The 22,426-nt window shown below is 41.3% G+C and overlaps 1 protein-coding gene across 1 annotated transcript in view; it reads left to right on the plus strand.

The window, feature by feature from the left end:
• Nucleotides 1-17,171, plus strand: part of QRFPR (pyroglutamylated RFamide peptide receptor) — an 86,016-nt gene extending 68,845 nt beyond the window's left edge. The window contains exons 2-6 of the mRNA XM_075578273.1: nucleotides 4,218-4,376; nucleotides 5,015-5,076; nucleotides 6,909-7,144; nucleotides 12,521-12,618; nucleotides 16,664-17,171. Coding sequence (XP_075434388.1) covers nucleotides 4,218-4,376; nucleotides 5,015-5,076; nucleotides 6,909-7,144; nucleotides 12,521-12,618; nucleotides 16,664-17,049 — 941 coding nt within the window. The 3' untranslated portion in view covers nucleotides 17,050-17,171. The remainder of the gene's footprint in view (nucleotides 1-4,217; nucleotides 4,377-5,014; nucleotides 5,077-6,908; nucleotides 7,145-12,520; nucleotides 12,619-16,663) is intronic.
• The last annotated feature ends 5,255 nt before the right edge of the window (nucleotides 17,172-22,426 follow it).

A 22,426-nucleotide genomic window follows, 5' to 3' on the forward strand; every position in this document is an offset into this window, starting at 1 on the left:
ACAAATAAATAAAAACAAACAGACAAAAAATGAATTGATTGTCACTGTGGTTATCTATACCCTAAGGTAATTAAGAAGTTAACCCATCCCTCAACCCTCCTGGGAGACCTAACCACCCTCCCCGGGGCAACTACAGTACACCCTTCACCCCATTAAGACGTCAGTATCCCTTTAATTACCTTGCAATTGAGAGCTTAATGTGTAGGAACGGGCCCATAGAATTACAGTACATTTGGTTCTCCAGTTCATTTAGTCTTTCTTGCACTGATGACTGTTATGGATAATGCTATACTTTTTATAGCAGTAAAACTTAGTCAACGTTACATTTTGTACTTTAGTGAATACTGCGCATGACATTAATTTAGTAACAAACATGTTTACAACAGCTAGAGCAATTGGCCAGGTCATAGTTAATTACTGCCTAGAGGAAGGCAGGACTACTAATGTGACCACCTGACTCTAGCAAGGGTTTTAAAGGTAGGGTAAGGAAGTGTTTCTTGGTCTCTCCCTGGTTTGCATACAAACGATATGTGGGTGTCCTTGATTCATAGGGACACCAAGGCGTGCAGTCCATATGCTTATGTCCCAGATACATAGGGACCTCTGGTATCTACTGTATTTAGATGTCTATAGACATAAATAGACTTTCATGCACTGATGAAGCTGAACTTTGGCTTAAAAGTCTGAACTCTATATTGCAGAACTTTGGGAAAGCCTGTACTTGTTGCTAAAACTTCAGCTGATTAAAAGCCTACGTTATTTTCCCAAAGCAAGTCTCCTGTCTTCACCTCTGCATGCATCGCCTACAGTTGGTGTTAGAAGTGAGATTCTAGATGTGGTCCTTGGATTTTGAAAGGGGCCCCGGAGACCATCAGGAAAAGTTTTAGTTGTTTGCAATAATTTTTTCAACAGAAATAAGACAGCTACAGAGGCTGATCTACCAAAGCATATACAGGAAAAGTATTGATGCCATAGTGGTCAGTGTGAAGAATACACCAGAATAAAAGTGAAAAAGTTTAAATCGGTGGTTTGATAAATCAGTCTAAGCTGCTCAGCGACAGCGAGACACAACAACATCATTTTCATATGCTGGAACTATAATGAGCCTTGTCACCCGGAAGAGCCATCTCCCTACTGTATGTCCTTGAACATGAATGGTGGTGGAAAGAGCAGCACCAGCAGTGAACGTGCAGATGTTTCAAGCAATGATGTGGATCTCAGTATTACTGATGCATCAAATTCTGACAGGGTAAAGCGGAAGAGACAGAAAAAGAAAATAGGTTCTTTGCTTACCGTGGAAATTGCAGAAACATTCGCAGATGACCCTGCCATGTCAGTAAGGAGCCAGGATGTTCTGCGGTCTAGAACGACTGGCTGGTTCATCCTGGGAATGACATAGTTTCCAGATGCCCCAAGGCAATATAGAGCTGGAAGTCTTTCAGAAGGAGGTCCGTAGTCTCAACACAGAGGTGTGTACAATGAAGGATACCTATAAAAAGGTCCTGAGTGATTAAGGGACTGTAAAATGAAAGAACAGAAATATGAAGAGGAGATTTCAGATTTGACTGACCAGGTAAGTGAAAGAAATGAGAAGCTCCATGACGTACAGCTACAGCGGCCGTTATTCTAAAACTTCGCCCGTGCACTGCTCGGAATACCCCTGTCATGGCACGTGATGTCTTCCAACCTTACCGCCTTAAGACGCGAGTGCGGCGAGTGCAGAAAATTGCATTTTAGAGTTCTTGTTTTTAAACACCTTAAATTGACACAGTAGCACAGTACTGTACACATTGCAATTCATTCATTTCATTGCACCCAAAGAAACAGAATCCATGAAATTCAACAAAGCAATCACGATGAGTGCGGGTGCCTGAAACTATTGGCTGCGTTCATGCTGCGTGGAATACAGCAGAGCACACAAAATCGTCACCGTGAAGTTTTAGAATAATGGCCACCGCAGCTGCATAAAACGTGAAGAAACAAGTAGAATAAGGAAAGTTAGAAGTGCTGCTAAGAGCGCGGGTGAGCTTTTGAAAGTTGCTCTTGCGTGAATAGCAGAGCAACCGGCCAGGAAAGCTTGCCTGTCAGATTCTAAGTCCAGCGTTTTTCCACCGAAGTTCTCAAAATCCAACGTAGCGGTTGCGGCTGGGATTTGATGCCGATTTCGTTTCCAGAAAATCGGTTGTAGCTCGCGATCAAATGAGTCCAAGTTCTCAGAAGAGAAGGGAGCGTTGGCGTGTGGAACTTCACAACGATTAGGGAAGCAGGCGATTACGGGTTAAGTCCAGGTCAGGGTAAAACTTTTATTTAGAGTTCCTTGCACCTAGGAGAGTCTATTTTTTTACCCCAGATCCCCAGTAAGTGTGTCTTTTCATCTGTATTTTGTGTATCATAGTGTGTACGCGAATTTGTGCGAATAAACTACAATTTATTTAATTACCTTGTTTTGCTCAGTGAATGATCCCAGTTAAAAAGGTGTGAACTGCCTCATCTCCAATGACACTGTTGCAGTGCTAAAGTCTACTTTCCACAGAATACAAAGTAGAAAAACCAAGGTTTTTGCTGCAGCTCATGAAGGCTGAGTCAGATACGGGTGGTCTTGCCAGTGACGATGAGAAGGAGACAGCATTACGCATAGGAAACCTGGTCACCAAGCGAATAAGAAAAGAGTTAGAGAAATAAAAAGATGAGATGGTGCAAGTTGTCCTCCACAGGGTTGAAGAAGCTAAGCACAGTGTGGAAAAGCTGTGGTTCGCAAATCTCGAGCAACAGAGGCAGGCTGAGCTAACTCCCCCCAAAATGCCAGATGTGCCGAGCTAGACCGAGTACTTGAAAAGACACTGTTCGAGTGCACAGGTTACAAGGACTTTGTCACCAGTGTTCTCGTCAACCTCAACTACACATTGTGCCCATTAAACTATTTTTGCTTCTGAAACTGAGTACCAGATAATTGCCCCAATGGGAAAAAACAAATATTCTGGTAGGCGTGAAGATGGTCTTAGGAAAAGACCTTGCACTAAGGAGAACCCGATCCATATATCCCATCGGAAATCAGAAAGTGTGGAAAACACAGATAAGGCTGCGTCCATGGTGAATTGTGCCGGGCGGAGGCGTGCTGAGGCTGAGGGAAAGCGGGTGCTTTCCCTGGCCTTAGACCGCGCGCCGTCCGGGGGTGTGTCAGGGGGGGGGTTGTGACGTCACAGAGCTGGTTCACCCTCATTGGGCGAACCGCTCACGTGACTGGCCCTGCGCTCCCTTGAGAGCTTCAATTTAAACATTTTCTAAGACTTACGCTTCTGCACGCTTGCGGAAGTGTAAGCGAGCCCCTGCTAAAGCCTCTCTCATTGCGGCTGCAGGGGCTCAGTGCCGAGCAGCAGCGCGCCTCAGCACGGCTCAGCGCATAAGCGCTGACCATGCCCGAGGCCTAAGACTGAAAAGAAGAGTTGGGTTTTGATGGACTGGAAATAAAAGAATAAGAAAAGGGAAGACTCCAACTCTAGGTTAACTTGGTGCTACCTGTGTCTCCACCCATTCCCTTTCGACTAACAATTATATCTCGAGAAGGAGTAGAAAGACGGGCTTCGTGGTAACTCTATCTACCCACAAACAGTTGGGGAGCTAGAGGTGTTGTGTGTCTGCCACGTAGTGGTTAATTACTCCCAGGAGGAAGGCAGGACTACTAACCAGCCCACCTGACTCTAGCAAGGGTTTAAAAAGTAGTAAAGGGAAGTATTTCTCTGTCTCTTCCTGGTTTGCGTACAGACCACATGTATGTGTCCTTAATTCATAGGGATACCAGGGCGTGCAGTCCATATGTAAATGTACAAGATACATAGGAACAAATGAGTATCTGATATCTTTGTAGGTGTGTATAGAAGTATATAAACTTTCATACGCTGGGTGAAGCTGCACTTTGGCCTCAGAAATGCCTATACTTTATATTCCTGGACTTTGGCTAGGAAAAGCCTGTACTTTATGCTGCTAAAACTTTAGCTGAATAAAAGCATTCATTTTTTCCAAAAGCAAGTCTCCTGTCATCTCTGCACACATCGCCTACTGTACAAGCATTGTAACAGGAAAAAAGCTTGTTGTAATGAGAACATATACATTTTAACAATGGCAAACAATTCATGTTAATATGTTATTATGTTAAATTGTCTTGTGATGATGCTCATTATACATGGTGTGTAAATTAGATTTCTTTTAAACTCTTGCAGGTGCCTTTGCTTGCAAGATGGTTCCATTTGTTCAGACTACAGCCATTGTTACTGAAATCCTCACAATGACTTGCATTGCCGTGGAAAGACATCAGGGGATCATACATCCACTGAAAATGAAATGGCAGTACACAAACCGAAGAGCTTTTACTATGCTTGGTGAGAATATTTTATCTAAATAATTATTGCAGCTAAATCAATTATTCATACATTTGCGATTTGTAGCGTTTAATAATCTGTACATTAATAAGTGATCAGAACACCAATTTTACATAGTAAACCTATAATTAAAGTCTTTGTAAAAGAGACATTTTGTGTTATGAAAGGCATTTTTTGGCTCAATTAACACATTTGAGGCTGTAGTGATGCTGTCTGGAATGCAGTCAACGTATAGTATGTGTTTGTTAGTTGACACCGAGAATGAAAATTATTAAATGTGCAACATACTTTGTAAGCTTATTAAGTTTAATTAAATTGACCTAGACTTCTTGTAGATTTTATAGCACAAAGGAGTTCCAAATTACATTCATATACTATCTTCTTGAAATAAAGCATTATCAAACAATTATTGTATTGCTTCTTGAGGAATGTATAATTTAGTCATGTATAATTAATTACCTTGAACAGATTACAAACGTTAATGAAAAGAAAGCTTTTAAACAAATCCCTACTTGATGCAACACTTTACATATATCTAATATTTGTATTTATGCCTGGATTATTGTGCAATTTAAAGAAGATATTGGAGAAAGTAAACCATATTTTGGGGAATAATCTAAAAAAAAACTGCTTTGCAGGTATCGTGTGGTTAATAGCAGCTTTGATTGGTATACCCATGTGGCACGTACAGCGACTAGAGGTAACTATATGTAAGACTATTACGTTAAACTTGTTTAATCATTTATAAATATTTTGCACATAAAATAACACTATACTTTTATATATAATAATTGATAGAATTTTATATCACTATATTCTTAGAAGTATTAATCACATCTGCCATATTTTTATAAGGAAAAGAAGAAAGGGAATTTGGGAGAAAGTACTGTAGAGTGGAAGATGGGAAGAGAGCTAGAAGGGAGGAATAGGTAGTAGAACAGAAGACGTACTGTATGAGATCATAGAGAGCAACAGCAAGAATGGGGGTGGAATAAGCTTAAGCAGAATGGGGATAATAGAGAAACCTTCCTGGAATACAGTATGAGCAATAGAGCAATCTGCAGAAAGTGCAATTAATAAATAGTATAACATTAAACATTTAAAAAAAACAATGAGTAGAGTTTTCCCTTAGATCAACATTTTATGTCAATGATGTAATGGACCCTGATAAAGAGCCATTTATATTTTCTATAGCAAATAAATAAATCCAGTTTGTGACATTATACATCTAGAATTGTCCATTTTGCTTTTCTGAGACACTTTTTTTTTTTTTAGCTCACTTTGACATGTGCAGTGTTACATACACAGTTTTCAAACAGGGAATAATCTTACTGACTGGTAGTTATGCAGGACCCATAACTTCACTCAATTGTTAAAAGAGATCTTGAGTTATTTATGAATCCACAATTCATAAAAGTGCATTGAATTCAAGCTAATACAGATAGGTTTTCGTTATGCAGTCACATTCACCTATTATGCATTAAGTGGTTTCTAATTCATTCAGAATCTTCTCACTTTCATTTGCAAGTTACTCCCTTTTAGCACACAATCATTTTACTACTCTCATTCATATGTATTCCATGTATATGAATGATAGACATGTTAAGGTTTGAAATGTGAACTTTACAGATTCAATATACGATTGGAATTTTGGGTGAGGCAGTTTGAGAATTCGGCATTCGATTCGAAGTCTGAGTTTTCTAATCAGAGTCAAATTTTAGCCTCACCCCAAAAAAAGGCTCATGCTCAGATTTGTTTCTTTCTTTCTTTTGGTGTCTTAAATGTATTTATTTATTTTAGTTTTTTGTGGTTTCTGTTTTATAAAATCGTCAAACTTTTTGAGAAACAAAACACACATTTTTATAAAAATGTGAACAAAATGGAAAAAAGTTTTAAAACCAAAACATCAGTGCACCCTTGTGTTGTATATGTATTACTGCATATATTTACTAGACAATTAAAAAAAATAGAAAAGTACAGTACACTGAACTTAATGCATTATTTATACCATTAACATAGCTACTGTGTACTGTAGTTTCCCCAAATGAACATTCCTCATTATGAAAACTAATGTATCAATGTTTTTGACAAATTTACAAAGAATAATATCCAAATAGATATACAGGAGGGCCCCGGGCATGCGGCAGTTCCGTTCTAAGGGCCCGACGCAAATCGAAAATCTGTGGAAAGCGGAACCAGCGATTTTCGGTTTGTGCGCGCATGCGCAGACCGGCAATTCGCCCTTCTACGCATGCGCAACCTCGGAAAACCCCTCATTCTGTGCATGCGCGACCTCAGACCGGCCCGTTCTGTATGTGCAGACATGGTGGCCCCCTTCTTGGTACCGCCGTATCAGCAGATCGCCGAGAAGCGGGGCTTTGATGTATACATGTAATGTGTAATTGACTACATTCTAATAAGAATGCATGGTACATCTCGTAGAATATGTTACATATCATAATAATGCCTTCATGCAATATTCATATTGTTACATGCTAGGTTTATTAAAAAAAATGTACAATTGTTTTTTAGGTTAAATATGACTTTTTATTTGAAAAACAATATGTGTGCTGCTTAGAAGAATGGACCAGACAAGTGCATCAGAAAATCTATACAACATTTATTCTAGTGATAATCTTCCTCCTACCTCTTACGTTGATGCTTCTACTATACAGTAAAATTGGCTTTGAACTGTGGATTAAAAAAAGAGTAGGAGATGCTTCAGTACTGCAAACCATTCATGGAAATGAGATGTCCAAAATATCCAGGTTTGTTCATTTAAATACTGTACATACCAGCTATTGAAAGCACTTTTCTAATCCTTAGTTGCAAACAGTTTAAGTATCTAATTTGCCAAAATGTATCAATTTAGGACCAGTACTTTGTTCCAGCAGGTGATTCATTACCTTATAAAAAGGCAAAGTGATGGATCCCCTTAATATCTTTAAAATGGAATAGTCCACAGAAAAAGTAAGCAAATGGCATGGAGAAATCAGAAAGTTGCAAGGAAAAGACTGAGTCTGACTTTAGGAATTGAGAGAGATGTATACAGAAATGGACGTGGGGAATAGTGAGGGGCTGGGAATAGTGAGGTACATAATGTAACAAATGCTGTATCAATGGAATTACAGAAGAAGACCCAATTTCACCATCTGGGAAAGCGCCCTATTGCTTTACAAAGTGTCAGTAAACACTTAGGCAAAGAACAAAATGTCAATGCATTTACATTATGCTATTTGTTCCAAATAATTGGAAAGTTGGGTTCACTAGTACAGGGGTGAGCAAACTTTTTATGCCGAGCCCTCCTTTTCATCCATAAAATTTCTTGGGCCCCCGCTGCCCGATGTAATCAAAATCACATGAAAAAAAAAAAAAAAAACCTTTATTAAACGGCATACAATATAAATCCAAATATGTCTAAATACTTACATATTTCAACAGCTTGCGCTTGCAAAATTAGGCTGCGTCCACGCTTCCGCTGAGAGCTGTGACATCACCAACTCTCCAAGCATGAGCACAGGGTGTCCTGCATAATTTTGCAAGCGTGGATCGGGGCTATTTGTGTGTGTTTGTGTGTGGCTGTGTGTGTGTGTATTGACTGCTGCTGAGCGCACTTCAAAGTCAATTTTGTTTGTCTCCCGAAGCGCCAAGCTTGGGAGAGCGTATGTGCACAAAGGCAATCCTTTTGGGGGGGCATTCATCCACCACTTTGCTACCTCCCTTCCCTCTCCCCCCCCTTTTTTGTCTTGCTATCCCAATTGTCATCCACACTCCTACCTACAGTATTATGTATTATTTATTTTTTTCCGTTTTCAATGTTGTGTTTTCACTTTTTTTTTACATTATTTCTGTACATTCATAGTATGATTGATATAGTGGCAGCCTACCCTTTCACTTGCAGAGGATTGCAGCGAAGCAGGTTGCCAGCGGAGGAGAGAAGGACCACAGCGCTATTGCAGGGCAGACACCGGAAGGGGGGGCGATTGACTTCACCGTGCTCGGGCGTGCTCCTCCTCGTACCTCTGAAGCCCCTGCGCGTGTGCTCACACACCATCACGTGGCCGCCACCTGCACTATCCTGTTCAGTCACCCGCACACATCTTTTTCGTACTCCCGTGCACAGCGTCTGCCGGCCCGCGCACCCAGTTTTCGCCGCATGCCGCCTGCGCCCCCCTAAATAATCTTGCGCCTCATTGCCCCCCCAGTTTGCGCACCACTGCATTACAACACACACAATCTCTCTCAATCAATCAATCAATCACCACACACACACACACACACACACACACACACACACACACACACACACACACACATACACACACACACACACACACACACACACACACACACACACACACACACTGGAGCTCTATAGACACACAAACTACTGCTACACATAAATCAGCACAACACACACACACACACACACACACACACTGCAGCCACAATAAAAAATGCAGCCACTTACTAAACTTTGCACTCTCCTCCCCAACCTCTACATACAACACAGCACCTCTACACCCACCCCCCCCCCCCACACACACACACACACAACACTTCACCTCTACACACAACTCAGCACCTCTACACACACACACACACACACACACACACACACACACACACACACACACACACACACACACACACACACACACACACACACGCACACACACACACACACACACACACACACACACACACTGGAGCTCTATAGACACACAAACTACTGCTACACATACATCAGCACAACACACACACACACACACACACACTGCAGCCACAATCAAAAATGCAGCCACTTACTAAACTTTGCACTCTCCCCCCCAACCTCTACATACAACACAGCACCTCTACACCCCCCCCCCCCACACACACACAACACTTCACCTCTACACACAACTCAGCACCTCTACACACACACACACACACACACACACACACACACACACACACACACACACACACACACACACACACACAAAAACTTCTGCTACACACACATGCTACACCCATAAACACTGCTGCTGACACTGACACACACACACACAGAACCTCTACACCGATATACAACACAACAGCACAGCACACACACACACACACTGCTACTAACACACTCACACACAAACTGCAGCCACAAAGAAACTGCAGACAGCCACTTACTTCTTTGCAGACCCCCCCCCCCCCCTCCAATTCAACTGAATCTGCTCAGAAAATCTCAGTCAGCTCGGGAGGGGGAGGAGTCAACCCGTGGCTGATACGTCCTGACCAATCCCCTGTCCTGTCTCAGAGCTATTACTTAATTCAGACGAATCCCCTGCCCTGTCTCAGCTGTTCTGAAAGCTGATTGGCTGGAAATAAACACATTGAAAACTACACATTGCAAGCTGCTTAAATTCCGGGCATTACTGATTGGATAATGCCTGGAATTTTAACCAATCAGAGAGCAGGGTTTTCAATAATGTCCGGAATGTTACTGCTTTAGCCTATAATATTGTTTATTTGTGAAGCACCAACATATTCCACAGTGTGGTACAATGGGGGTTCAGAAATGTAATAATTGCATAAACAGAGTTACATACAAATTCAAATAAGGACAAACATGCACAAACAGATACAAAGAGGAAATGAGTTCCTTGTTTATGAGAATTTACAATGTAGAGGGAATAAGGGACAAAATTGGAACGAAAGTTAGAGTGGCTACTCAATGTGTGATGGAGTATACATCAGGTTGGAGTATAGTCCAGCCAAACAGCTGGACTATAAAAGGGATAAAGGACATGATTTAGAGTTTCAGGGTGATATTGATTAAACTGCAATATTGATGAGGCAGGGTACTGCACATTGATATTCATATTAACGTCAATGGGAGTAAATGTGACTTCGCCACAATCGGTACTATTGCAGTGTAATAAATAACCACATTAGTTCTGAAATGACATATCCATGTTGAATTCCAGAAATGTTGCAGAGGTAGTAACGCCATAGATTAGAAAAAGATTAAAAGTGACAGGAGAAGGATGTGATAGTGAGGGGGTTAACAGGCTCTTAATAAAGGTCAAGCCCTGTTTTGGTTACCCCTGATCCGAGTATAAGGGTTCAAGAGTCAGGTCTTGAGCCCAGGAACGTTATATGCATAACCTGTCATTTTCGTTAATAAAGAATTTCTGTGTTTTACCTTTCTAGGGATGCAGGGATTGGTAGGGCATGAGTTTCAAGGTGGGGTTTGCAGAGAAATTGTTGTCAGAATTTGCCTAGGTAGTTGGGGTCTGGAGTTGTCAGTTTCCCTAAGAATGTACCTGAGAATCATGCCTGATTCTAGGATACATGCAGGCACATTGCCCCGGCAAAATCTCCCCTTGGAAATGCTTGCTCGACTCACCGCTAGGGTTCCCTGCTACAGCATAGTTCATCGGGTAATTAGAGCAAAGGGATGAAAAGTGTCCCTGCAACTATATGGGGTCCCTAGGTTAAGGGGGATACCCCAGTTATTGCCCAGGTATCCCAGAACCTATATTGGGTTCATGGGTGATCCAACCATATATGAGGTTTTGAGGGGACTCTCAGCGTCCAGTCTAAGTCCCATAGATATAGTGTGTGGAATAAGGGCTGATAGGAATAAAAGTGCCTTTTTCTATTCTATTCCCCATACCCACAGACTTACACAGGTATTAAGGTATATTTTATTAATACTGTAATAGTGCTGTAATGTACTGAAGGGCACTGCATATGAGCTGAGACTTTCAGAACCAATGTTAAGACAGACTGTTAGGGCTACCAAGTTAGTGCCAGTAAGTCTACAGACATTGGACTTCAAAGTAGCCAGAGGATGCCATAGGTGTGAAAGCCATTTTGGTGGCAGGGAAGGGCTCAAGTACCCACATCCTGGGAACAATGGCAGTCGTCCGAGCTGCCATTTGTTCTGCCAGACCTGGAGGAGCCTGACCTAGCTGGTGGCATGAGATAGCCAGGGAAGGTGGTGGCAAACGTACGCATGTCCCTTGGCAATTTCAGATTTCCCACTGACCCGGCTTTCTAGACCTGCTTGGCTCTGATTGGCTACTGAGAAAGTTCCCACGCGCTGATTGGTTGTAGTATTTTGTGAATGAATCTCCAAATACTATAAGAAACGTCTGAGCCAATCAGGTTTGCGATTTCTAGCGTCAGATGTGCGGGCAGGCTTTTCAAAGTTGCTCTTTCGCAAATTGCAGAGTAACCAGCTTCGCTTTCAAGCCAGGAAAATCTGCCCGCCAGATTCTAAGTCCCGTTTTTAGCGCCCAAGTTCTATTAATCAAACGTACCGATGGTGGCTGGAATTCCAAGCCGATTTGAGTTCCAGGAGTTTGGTACTAACACCCGGTCAAAAGAGTCCAAGTTCTCAGAGTAGAAGGGAGCAGTGGCGTGTGGAACTTCACGCCGATTTGGGAACCAGAGGGTTTTGGGCTAAGTCCCGGTCAGGGTAAAACTCTTATTTAGAGCTCCCTACACCTAGAACAGTCTAGTCTTCTACCCCCAGACCCCCAATAAGTGTGCTTTTCATCTGTATTTTTTGTTTCACTGTGTATATGCCTATTTCTGCGAATAAATCACAATTTATTCAATAATCTTGTTATGCTTAATGAATGATCCTGATAAAAAGGTGTAAACGCCTGGTCTCCTGTGACAAAGGAGAGGAAGGAGTCCAATCTAATACCTAGGTAACTTATTTGGATATGTGAAAATTAGCAATGCTATCCTCTCTACAGTCTTAAAAATACATATACTGTATAAGTACAGCTCAACCCCCTTATAACGCTGTGCTTGGGGTCCAAAGAATCACATTGCGTTATAAGCGGATCGCATTAGAAATAATGTACAATTGTATGCATTGTACAATAAAGTATTAAAGATACCAATAATCATGTTGTAAAGTATTCATAAATACGAAAATTGGGAGCCACACTTGCATCGCGTTATAAGCAGATTCGCGTTGTAACGGATCGCGTTATAACGGGGTTGAGCTGTATATGTTTCTTAAGAACACATCACATTCAGAAACCTGGTCAATTGTCTTTGCGGTAAACATAAAAGCCTGAAATAATTCTGTGAAAAAGTTCCTGCATTGTAAATGTTCACCATAAACTGTTGCTTTGTTCATTCAGGAAGAAGAAGCGAGCAATCATTATGATGGTAACAGTGGTAGTTCTTTTTGCAGTCTGCTGGGCCCCGTTTCACATTGTTCACATGATGATAGAATACAGTAAGTAATGGACATGTTATTTTTAGCCAGTGCTTTCATTAGGTTTTGAGTTCTGAGAAGCATTACATTTGCCAATGCAAAAATAAATACCTCAAAGGACGCTGCAATTCAACCAGCATAAACACTTAAACAGGTCACTCAGGGCTCATAAATACAAATGCTAAATGTATTTAGTACATAATAAAGTCATGTAAAGCAACATATATAACCCCAAATCATCAGTCACAACTACAGTACGACCAAATCTCAGTTATCCTGTTGCTGTCTGAGCACCACTTTATAGAATAAATCAGGTATAGATCTAAGGGGGCGAGAACATAAAAGAAGACACCAGCCACCAGATATTACTACATTGTACTGTAAGGGTTTACATGCTTTTTTATTATTGTCAAATATATTATACTTACCTCCGGTGCACTCTGTGTTCTATTTTCAGAATATTACACTATTAGGGTTTTGTGCTTAAATTTTTTTTTTAATATATATATATATACAGTGGTTGACAAATCACCAAAAAATCTACTTGCCACACAAAAAAATCTACTCGCCACATAGTACCAAACGTGTGCTGCTTGGGCCAATATTTACTCGCCCGGGGGTTAAATCCACTCGCCCGGGGCGAGCAAATGTATAGGTTTGTCGAACACTGTATATATATATATATATATATATATATATATATATATATATATATATGTATGTACAAAGGATTATAGACAGCGCCTGTGATAGCATACACCCAAATTGCTGTGACACTGAAACTGAATTTCCAAAATATACCACACCCATCACAGATGCCTGTTAACAATCAATACAAATATATTAAATGGTATTAACTACATGGATATATGTGAAAAATATATGATGACACAAAAATATATAAACAATGTGCAATAAGTGAAAACAACATATAAAGATATGTAATAAAAAAATTAAATAAATTATAATAAAAATTGTTTAAGTTGTGAAAAAAATTATTTTGTTCAAAAAAATATCCAAATATACAAAAAAGGAGATAAAATGTCCTGTGTCTTTGATATAAAGTAACCTTATTGGAATACTGTGGTCCGGGCAGCTTCTTCCTTGGGGTCAACAACCTCCCAACAGATACCTATTAGAAAAAGAAAAAGAGGAAAAGCGCCCGATCCATGTGTAAAATGCAATGATAAAGGTTTAATGAAACGAACAAAGACAAATGCACACTCACACTTTGCCAGTAAAATAAGAGCATTGTATGGGACATGCCCATGCGCCAGCATGTATCAGACCGTGGTAAGTTTGTTCCGTCTCGCTGTGTGAACAATAAAGTGATGGAAATCCGCTGAGTCGGAAGAAACGCGTATGGTCATGTGGTCAATGAACTACGGTGGTGGAGCAGTTCAGACGCCAGAAGCCAGACAACAGAGAGGAAGTTCTCTGACCTATTCCTAAAACGTGCAGTGCTGAATAGGAACTACAGGCTGCTCATTCGGGTTGCCGGAGAGACGCTGAGATGGTGACACCAGCAGCAGTGAAGCCTTATTGTTCACACAGCGAGACGGAACGAACTTACAACGCTCTTATTGTAGATATATATATATGTATGTATGTATGTATGTATGTATATATTTCTATATGTATATATGTATTTTTATATATATATATATATATATATATATATATAATATATATATATATATATATATATATATATATATATATACATACAGTGTTCGACAAACCTATACATTTGCTCGCCCCGGGCGAGTGGATTTAACCCCCGGGCGAGTAAATATTGGCCCAAGCAGCACACGTTTGGTACTAGGTGCGAGTAGATTTTTTTGTGTGGCGAGTAGATTTTTTGGTGATTTGTCAACCACTGTGTATATATATATATGTAGAGGTATCAGTACCGTGTTAGCCGAGCTTCAATATATATATATATATAATGTGATTGCTGGTATGATTATTCCAATATCTTCAGGTCTACTTTGTTTATTATACGGCTGGCAGTGACAGTTGCAGGTTGCTGTACCTGTCTTACCTGAATTCACCTCACAGACCAGATGTAGCAACATTTTTCCCCATGTTAACGTGATAAAGTTACATAAATGCTAGCATGGTATTAATATGTTGTTTTGCATTAATGGGATAATAATGTCTGCTACTTCTGTCCTGTAGTTGGTTTATATTAATTACTTTTGTACCGTTTTAAATTTATACATGATTTCCGCCCTTTTTTTACGTTTCATTCTCTCGAGGGATGCCCTGTTCTGCACATTTGAAACATAGTAATTATGGTTCCCAGGTAACCTTATTTAACAGATTATTTCTCACTTCCTTTTATTGCATCTTTAAATCCAGATGTACTGTACTATGCTCTGGTAAATCAGGACACATAACATCAGGTTACTTAAATAAGTAACGGACGTTATTTTTCCTGAGTTTAACTCCACTAAACTAATTATATGTAAAAACAATGTCTTTCATTAAGCTCGTTAGGATAGGGTTAACGTTAGATTTACTTAGCACTACCTTGGGTTAGCTTCAAGTAATCTTCCCAGAGAGGGTGGGGGAGGAAGAGAGGAAGAGAGGTACAGAGGGCGTGACAGAGAGAGAGGGAGGTGGATTGAGAGGGTGAAGGAAAATAGTGGAGAGAGTGAAGGAGGGAGAGGGAGGGGTGGAAGGGGAAAAAAATAAAATAACCATATGTTATTTAAGAAATAGCACAAGGTTAACATGAATTAATTTTCCTTAGTGCATAGGCGTTAGCTTAATCATAATGTTAATTTAGGTAAACGTTAGGTAAAATAGCCTAAAGGAGCTTAGTTCATTTGGCCTCCATGCAAAAGAAACACTGGGAGTTTCTTAAAAAACCTAAATTTTTATTCCGCAGATAGGACACATAGCATACTATTAGCCTAAGGCTACAGCCCCGGTGTTGGCTGCTGCACGCGCGCCTGGAGTCCTGGCAGCGCGTGCACAGCTTAAAACCTCGGTCTGCTGTCTGTAGGGAGCGATGGGAGGCGCGGGGTAGCGTGGCCAAAACGGATGGGGGGTGTGGCCATGACGGGGGGGCATTTGTGCAACAAGAGATATATAAGGCCTCAGCCACATAGTAACAGGGATGTTCTGAAAGTGCTGTCACCCTCAGCAATGTGCTACAGGAATTAGCCTGAACGAGACCGTGAATCTCAAACACTGCACCAACTACGCATGCACCACAAAGCCCAGTGATGCGGGGCTCGGCCATGACATCACCCAGCTGGTTCACCCTCATTGGCCGAACCACTGGGGGCATTGCCAGTACCCCGTCGCTAGTTCTGAAGACAATTTTCTTGTCTTCAGAAAATCTGGTTGTGCATTGCGGCGTTAAATTGTGCGCCAAGGCAGCTAGTGGGCTCGGCCCCATTGACGGGCGGTTCTTGTTCTTGTTCCTGCAGCACATGCCATAGAGGGCACTGCAGCGTGTACTGGTGACCAAGCTTAACACTTTTCACACCCTTATGGGTTCTTCCTCAGAGCTTTAAACAGTCCATTATATCACAAAACATTTATAGGGATACACAATATCTCCACATAATGTGGAGCACACAATAAAATCTAGACTGATATGAGCCATAAAATCCTCAAAACAACAATCTACACTCAATGAGAAGAGAATACATCCCACATATTATCAGAAAGAAAAAAGAATGTCCATAAAAATGTTGAACGACTACCAGGGAGGCCTGCAGTTGCAGGAATGGGTTCACTTAATGAAGGATTGTCAGAGTATGTAGATGGGTTATAAAAGCCTTCAGTGTTTGGATTGCCCAAGTTTCTGAGGGATACTACCCCCAGGTGCTCCTGCAACAGGATGAAGGGCAGAAGGGACCAAGGAGAGATGGGGTAGGGGCTGCAGAGGAAGCCACCTATTGCTCACAAATGCTCTGCACTACTGTCCCTGAAACAGGAATTTAAAGTAGTATTTTCTAAACATGTCTTTAGTTTAGCTACAGTAACTGCAATAACATGCTTGTGTCCACTGCTTCTGTCATAAATATATGTTTTCGGATCATTCCAGGTAACGTTGAAAATGACTATGATGATGTTACAATCAAGATACTATTTGCCGTAGTACAAATAATTGGATTTTTCAACTCCATTTGCAATCCAATTGTGTATGCTTTTATGAATGAAAACTTCAAGAAAAATTTCCTGTCTGCAATATGCTTTTGTTTTGTGAAAAACCCTTCATCTCCTGCCAGGCGGCCTGGAAACTCTGGCATTACATTAATTCAGCAAAAAGCAAGTTTCTCGAGGAGAGATCATTCAACAGGCGAAGAGACCAGGAGGGAAGCATTCAGTGATGGCAATATTGAGGTCAAATTTTATGATCAGCCACTTTTAAAAAAGACTTCAAAAAGACACCTTCACTTGTTTACGTCAGAACTTACTGTTCATTCTTGAGTACGAAATGGACATAGACCGAGCACAATTATTTTTAGAGAGATTACTGTTGATGTCTTGACCGAACGATTTCATATTTGCTTTTCATATTTATTTTAAATTGACATGTAAAAGGAAATAAAAAAAAGGAATGGAAATATTACATTATTACAATTTTAATTTGCACAGAAATAATGTTAAAAACAATTCTCCCATGCGTGCATATGATCTTGAAATAACTTCCTTTTAAAGTTTAGCAAAAGAACAGAATTCATTCTCTTAGTTTCATATGTAATCAATAGATATATTATCAATACAGTTTATTAGAGCTAAAAATCACTTGGCAAGGTAAAATAATAATAATAATAAAAATAATAAAAAGATGGGTGTGTACCGAGCATGCGCGTTCTAAGTGAAACGTCTTTGTGCTTTGTCACTGAAATTGTATTTTGATGTTTTTGATTGAATGAAAGACTTTTGAGAGTATAATTTAATTTACTGTGGCAGGTGTGCTTATAAAAGTACTGTTTGCTTGCCTGATCGCATTTTCGTCTGCATGAACGACTTTGAGTGTTGTGTGAATTTTGAGCCAGTGGGGCACACGCGCGCATGATCGTGCATGCGCCTGATCACTTTTTCATCTTCATCAAGGACTTTTAGTGCTCTGGGAATTTTGAGCCAGTGGGGGCACTGCCTGATTGTGATGCATTTTCATCTCCATGGTGGAGTTTTGTCCTATGAGAATTTAGGTAGGTGCCATCAAAGAAGTTTCTCTTCAATAACTTTATTTAATATAGTGCTTTTCTCCCAATGGGACTCAAAACACTTCACAATTACAGTATATTGGAAAAAACACAGAAGCGCACCAAGGGTTAAGAAATATGTATTACACAGTTAGTATAGTAACAAGTAAAAACTAACATATCATAATAAAAATGTCCAGTAGCGGCCTGTGCATGAATGGTGGGTCCAAAGGGATTGGTAGGCGCAAGAGGTAATAGCTGGTACTCGCAGATCAGTCCCGCGCGCTGGGGCTGACTTGCCCGGCAGAGCTCAGTTCTTACATTGGCCTGATGAAGCACTGAATTGTGTGAAACGCGTTGCGGAGTTCACACAGTGCACGTTGGTGTCCAGACGTTTGGCTGTACCAGTCCCAGTTTCTCACGAAGCTTTGAGCTGGTTCTATCTGCTCACCCAAGTGGGACGTGAAGTACACAGGCGATTGGAGGGCAGCTCTATATGGATCCTGCAACAGCCGCAACCCGGAAGTAAGAACTGAGCTCTGCCGGGCAAGTCAGCCCCAGCGCGCGGGACTGATCTGCGAGTTCCAGCTATTACCTCCTGCGCCTACCTATCCCTTTGGACCCACCATTCATGCACTGGCCGCTACTGGACATTTTTATTATGATATGTAAGTTTTTACTTGTTACTATACTAACTGTGTAATACATATTTCTTAACCCTTGGTGCGCTTCTGTGTTTTTTCCAATATCTTCTGACGTCGGAGTCTTCCTACGACAGCTATTAGTGGAGGAGGGGTGCCTCCACATCACAGCAGCAGCAAGAGGGGAGAGTTGATCTACTTCAAGATCTCATCTAGGAAGCATGAGCGCGGTTTGACTTTCATACAATTACAGTATAGTGCATGGGACGCAACACATACGATTGTTACAGACACAGTCCCTGCCCCATAGAGCTTATGTTTCTGGTGCGTAAGGCATGGGGAGATAATTACTTTACAGCACATACTGTATGACTTTTTACAGACAGTCCCTGCCCAGATGAGCTTCCAATCTATTTTTTTGGTGCCTGATAGATATACTAATATTGCAATAAAGGATAACAGTCGAAAGTAGAAAGTTGGACCCATAAAACACACAGATATTTTTAGTGTTGCAAAAAAATGCAAACATAAAATTAGTACTTTTCAATTCCTGAAATGACACTAAGAAGTATTCAAAATGTCAATTTACAGTATATCTAGTTTGGTACATTTCCATTTTGTACATGGACACACATTTTTAACATCTTTGAGTATACATTTTAAAAATGAAGCCGCTTTCATTTAAAGACTGCTTTAAAAATGTTTCTGTATATTGGAGTATAGGATTGGGAAGATTTTGAAATCTTGGACGTATTCATTTGAATGAGAGTAAAGGCGTCCTGAAGCCTGGCACCTTTTGTGGATCTGGGCCTAAATTGGCGTGGTGTACTGCTGCGGCACAGTTTATTCGAGCATTTGCCCGTTCTGTGCCGCAGCAGTAGCCTGGCGCGCGCCCGAGTGTGACGGGCGCGCGCCGAAGCAGCGGAAGAGCGCCCTCCGATCGGGGCGCTCTCCCTCCCGCTGCCGGGTCCGCCGGGTCCCCCGGAACCCCCTGCCGCTGTCCCGCGATCGCGGGACACCAGGGCTCCCTCGGGGAGCCCCTGGACGCGCGTGCAGGGGGCGCACGCTCCCGAAGACGCGTGACCGCGCGTCTATGACGCGCGGCACGCCGAGGGGCGGCCACTAGCAAGCCGGGAAATCTCCCGGCTTGCGGATCTGGCCGCAGTGCAATTAAATGTGTCGCCAGTGTATGAGAATGTTCTAACCCTGTCTGGCTTTCATTTCCCACCCTTCAAAGTTTTCCCATACAGAACTAAGGGCCTCATGCAGTAAGCGCCGATAAGGCTTTTATCGGCATTTTCCCGCCAAAATTGGATTTGAGATTCAGTAAGCGCCGATAAGTGCTCAAAATTTATCGGCATGCGGCTGCCGATAACCCACTTATCGGCACTTATCGGCACTTATCGGCACTTTTAGAAATCGGCTGTATTCAAGTAGCCCCGATCAGCTTATCGGTGCTGATCGGCACTCAGAAATGGAGATTTCATCGGCAATTGGTCCCGCCAACTAAAGTTGGCAAGTTGGAGGGGAGAAGGATCGGCAAGGTTGCCGGGACGGCACTTAGAAAAAAAAACTCATCTCTACATCAATGGAGTCAATGGAGCGGGGACTTATAACATTATATGACTGTTTACGTTCTATTGCTCATAATAAAAATGTGCTTGGCATTACAGTGTCTAGGTCATTCACTTCATCGTGTCAGCGCTTACGTTTATTATTGGCATAACATTGTACTTTTCAATGTTATGATGATTTGCGTGTCACATTAGTCTTAATGTTATGATGTGTCAATGGAAAATCCTATACTCAACTCTTAAAGGAACAGGTCACATCATATTAAACATGTTACTTAAGTGTGCTTCAATTTATTATATGATGTAACAGATTTCACACATCTAACAAATCCAGCGTAGAGTAATGTTGGTATACATGACAGAATGCTTTGAATGTGTAACGCATGATCAAATGTAAATGTAGCTGTTTTTTTCATGTTTACATGTACTTTGTGACCTCCCTCTTTTGATGACGTCCGCAATTGAACACTCAATAACATTGCATGTTTACATTGTACACGATGCATTAGAATCACTTCATGCTAACTTATACACACATCTATAATAGTTACTCATTTTTACACGATTGAAACTGAATCAATAGCAAGTATCCTGATGGCATTAAATTATGCATATGCATTTTACAATTAGTTCATGTGAACAGGGGACAATAACATGCCAAATTACACATGTTGCAACGTAGTTTCTCAACGTCAATGTCATGGTTGTATCCTAATTAGATGACTGAGTGTTGCGTACTGAAGTGGTACATGCATTACACATTCCAGAAATACTTGACAATAAATGGTTGTACAAAGCTTAACGTTACATTTTTCTCAAATATCATGATTGCCTGGTGAACACACATAAATAATCATTTTAATTGGTACTGGATACACGTTGGGAGTGAACAACTTGGATATGTTAATGTAACACCTTGCACTTCATCAAGTCACCAGGTTTTTAAAGGAGGGCAATTACCTGCGCATTGACAGCTACAGACCTGAAAATGATGCGAATGTTTATGAGACGGAGGAAGATTCTATTGGACGAGAGGCTTGCTGATGGAGAGGATGTCACAGGCCAAGGAAGGGACAGGGACAGAGACAGGAGAGGGAGAGGGCAAGGAGATGAGAGGAGAAGAGAGAGGAGAGAAGTTGTGCCTCGTCCTCATTTGTACAGGGAGAGAACCATGTTAGATGGGATGAGTGAGGAGGAGATTGTAAGTCGCTATCGTTTGAGTTCAGCAGCAATCTTAGCTCTTTATGAAGAGATAAGGGGAGATTTAGATTTTGTGACAGCCAGAGGTCGTGCAGTCCCTGGGCTTGTTAAAATGCTGTGCTCATTACATTATCTTGCTTCCGCGTCATTCCAGACAACTGTGGGCATAGTGGGCGGGGTCTCGCAATCTACATTCTCGCGGGCCTTTACCCAGTTTCTATGTGAACTGAATAGACGCGCTAGGAATTATATTCATTTTCCTACAGAGCACACAGAGTGGCTGGAAGTGAGGAATGGCTTTTATACCATAGTCAGGATACCATCTGTGATGGGTGCAATAGATTGCACCCATGTTGCTTTGATCCTGCCTAGTCAGAGTGAGCATGCTTACTGCAACCGTAAGCACTACCATTCCCTGAATGTACAGGTGGTATGCGATGCCACGATGAAGATTATGCATGTGGTAGCCAAATTCCCTGGTTCCAGTCACGATTCCTCTATCCTGAGAAACTCATCAGTCTTCCATGCTTTCGAAAAAGGCTATTTTGGACCTGGTTGGCTGGTGGGTGAGTACATATTATGATGTGTTAACAAACAACTCTAGTTTTTATATGAACTGTTGAATGTAATAATGTTAACACAAATTGTTTCATTTTTTGGCACGATGGATTATAGGTGACTCAGGATACGGAATTAGGCCGTGGCTGTGGACCCCTGTGGCAAACCCTCAATGTGAAGCAGAGGAGAGGTACAATGTTGCCCATATATCTACCTTATCCATCATAGAGAGGACATTTGGGCTTCTGAAAACACGATTTCGGTGTTTAGATAGAACAGGGGGGGGAGGGGCATTGCAATATAAGCCTGCTAAAGTGTCAGATATTGTCATTGCATGTTGCATTTAGCACAATCTGGCACTCCGCAATAATGTACAAACCGACATACGTCAGGGCTTGGAGGAGGAGCATCCCTTAAATTTACCAGCTGACACTGCGCAAACAGCCGGTGGTGTGGAGACACGTCGGAATGTCATAAACACCTATTTTTCATGTAAGCAAATACACATATGTTCATAGAACTACATAGATGTATTAATTCATTGTAATGATAAATACATTTGTACAAATACCATTCACTTAGGAAACAGATGAATATGGTTCGCACACCTTTATCTTCTCTGCTGTGTGGACAATTGCATGTGGCACCGGTATGTCACTCATCAACAGGTTGTATTATACTT

Source organism: Ascaphus truei, chromosome 1, assembly GCF_040206685.1.
Source record: "Ascaphus truei isolate aAscTru1 chromosome 1, aAscTru1.hap1, whole genome shotgun sequence".
NCBI classification, from domain to species: Eukaryota; Metazoa; Chordata; class Amphibia; order Anura; family Ascaphidae; genus Ascaphus; species Ascaphus truei.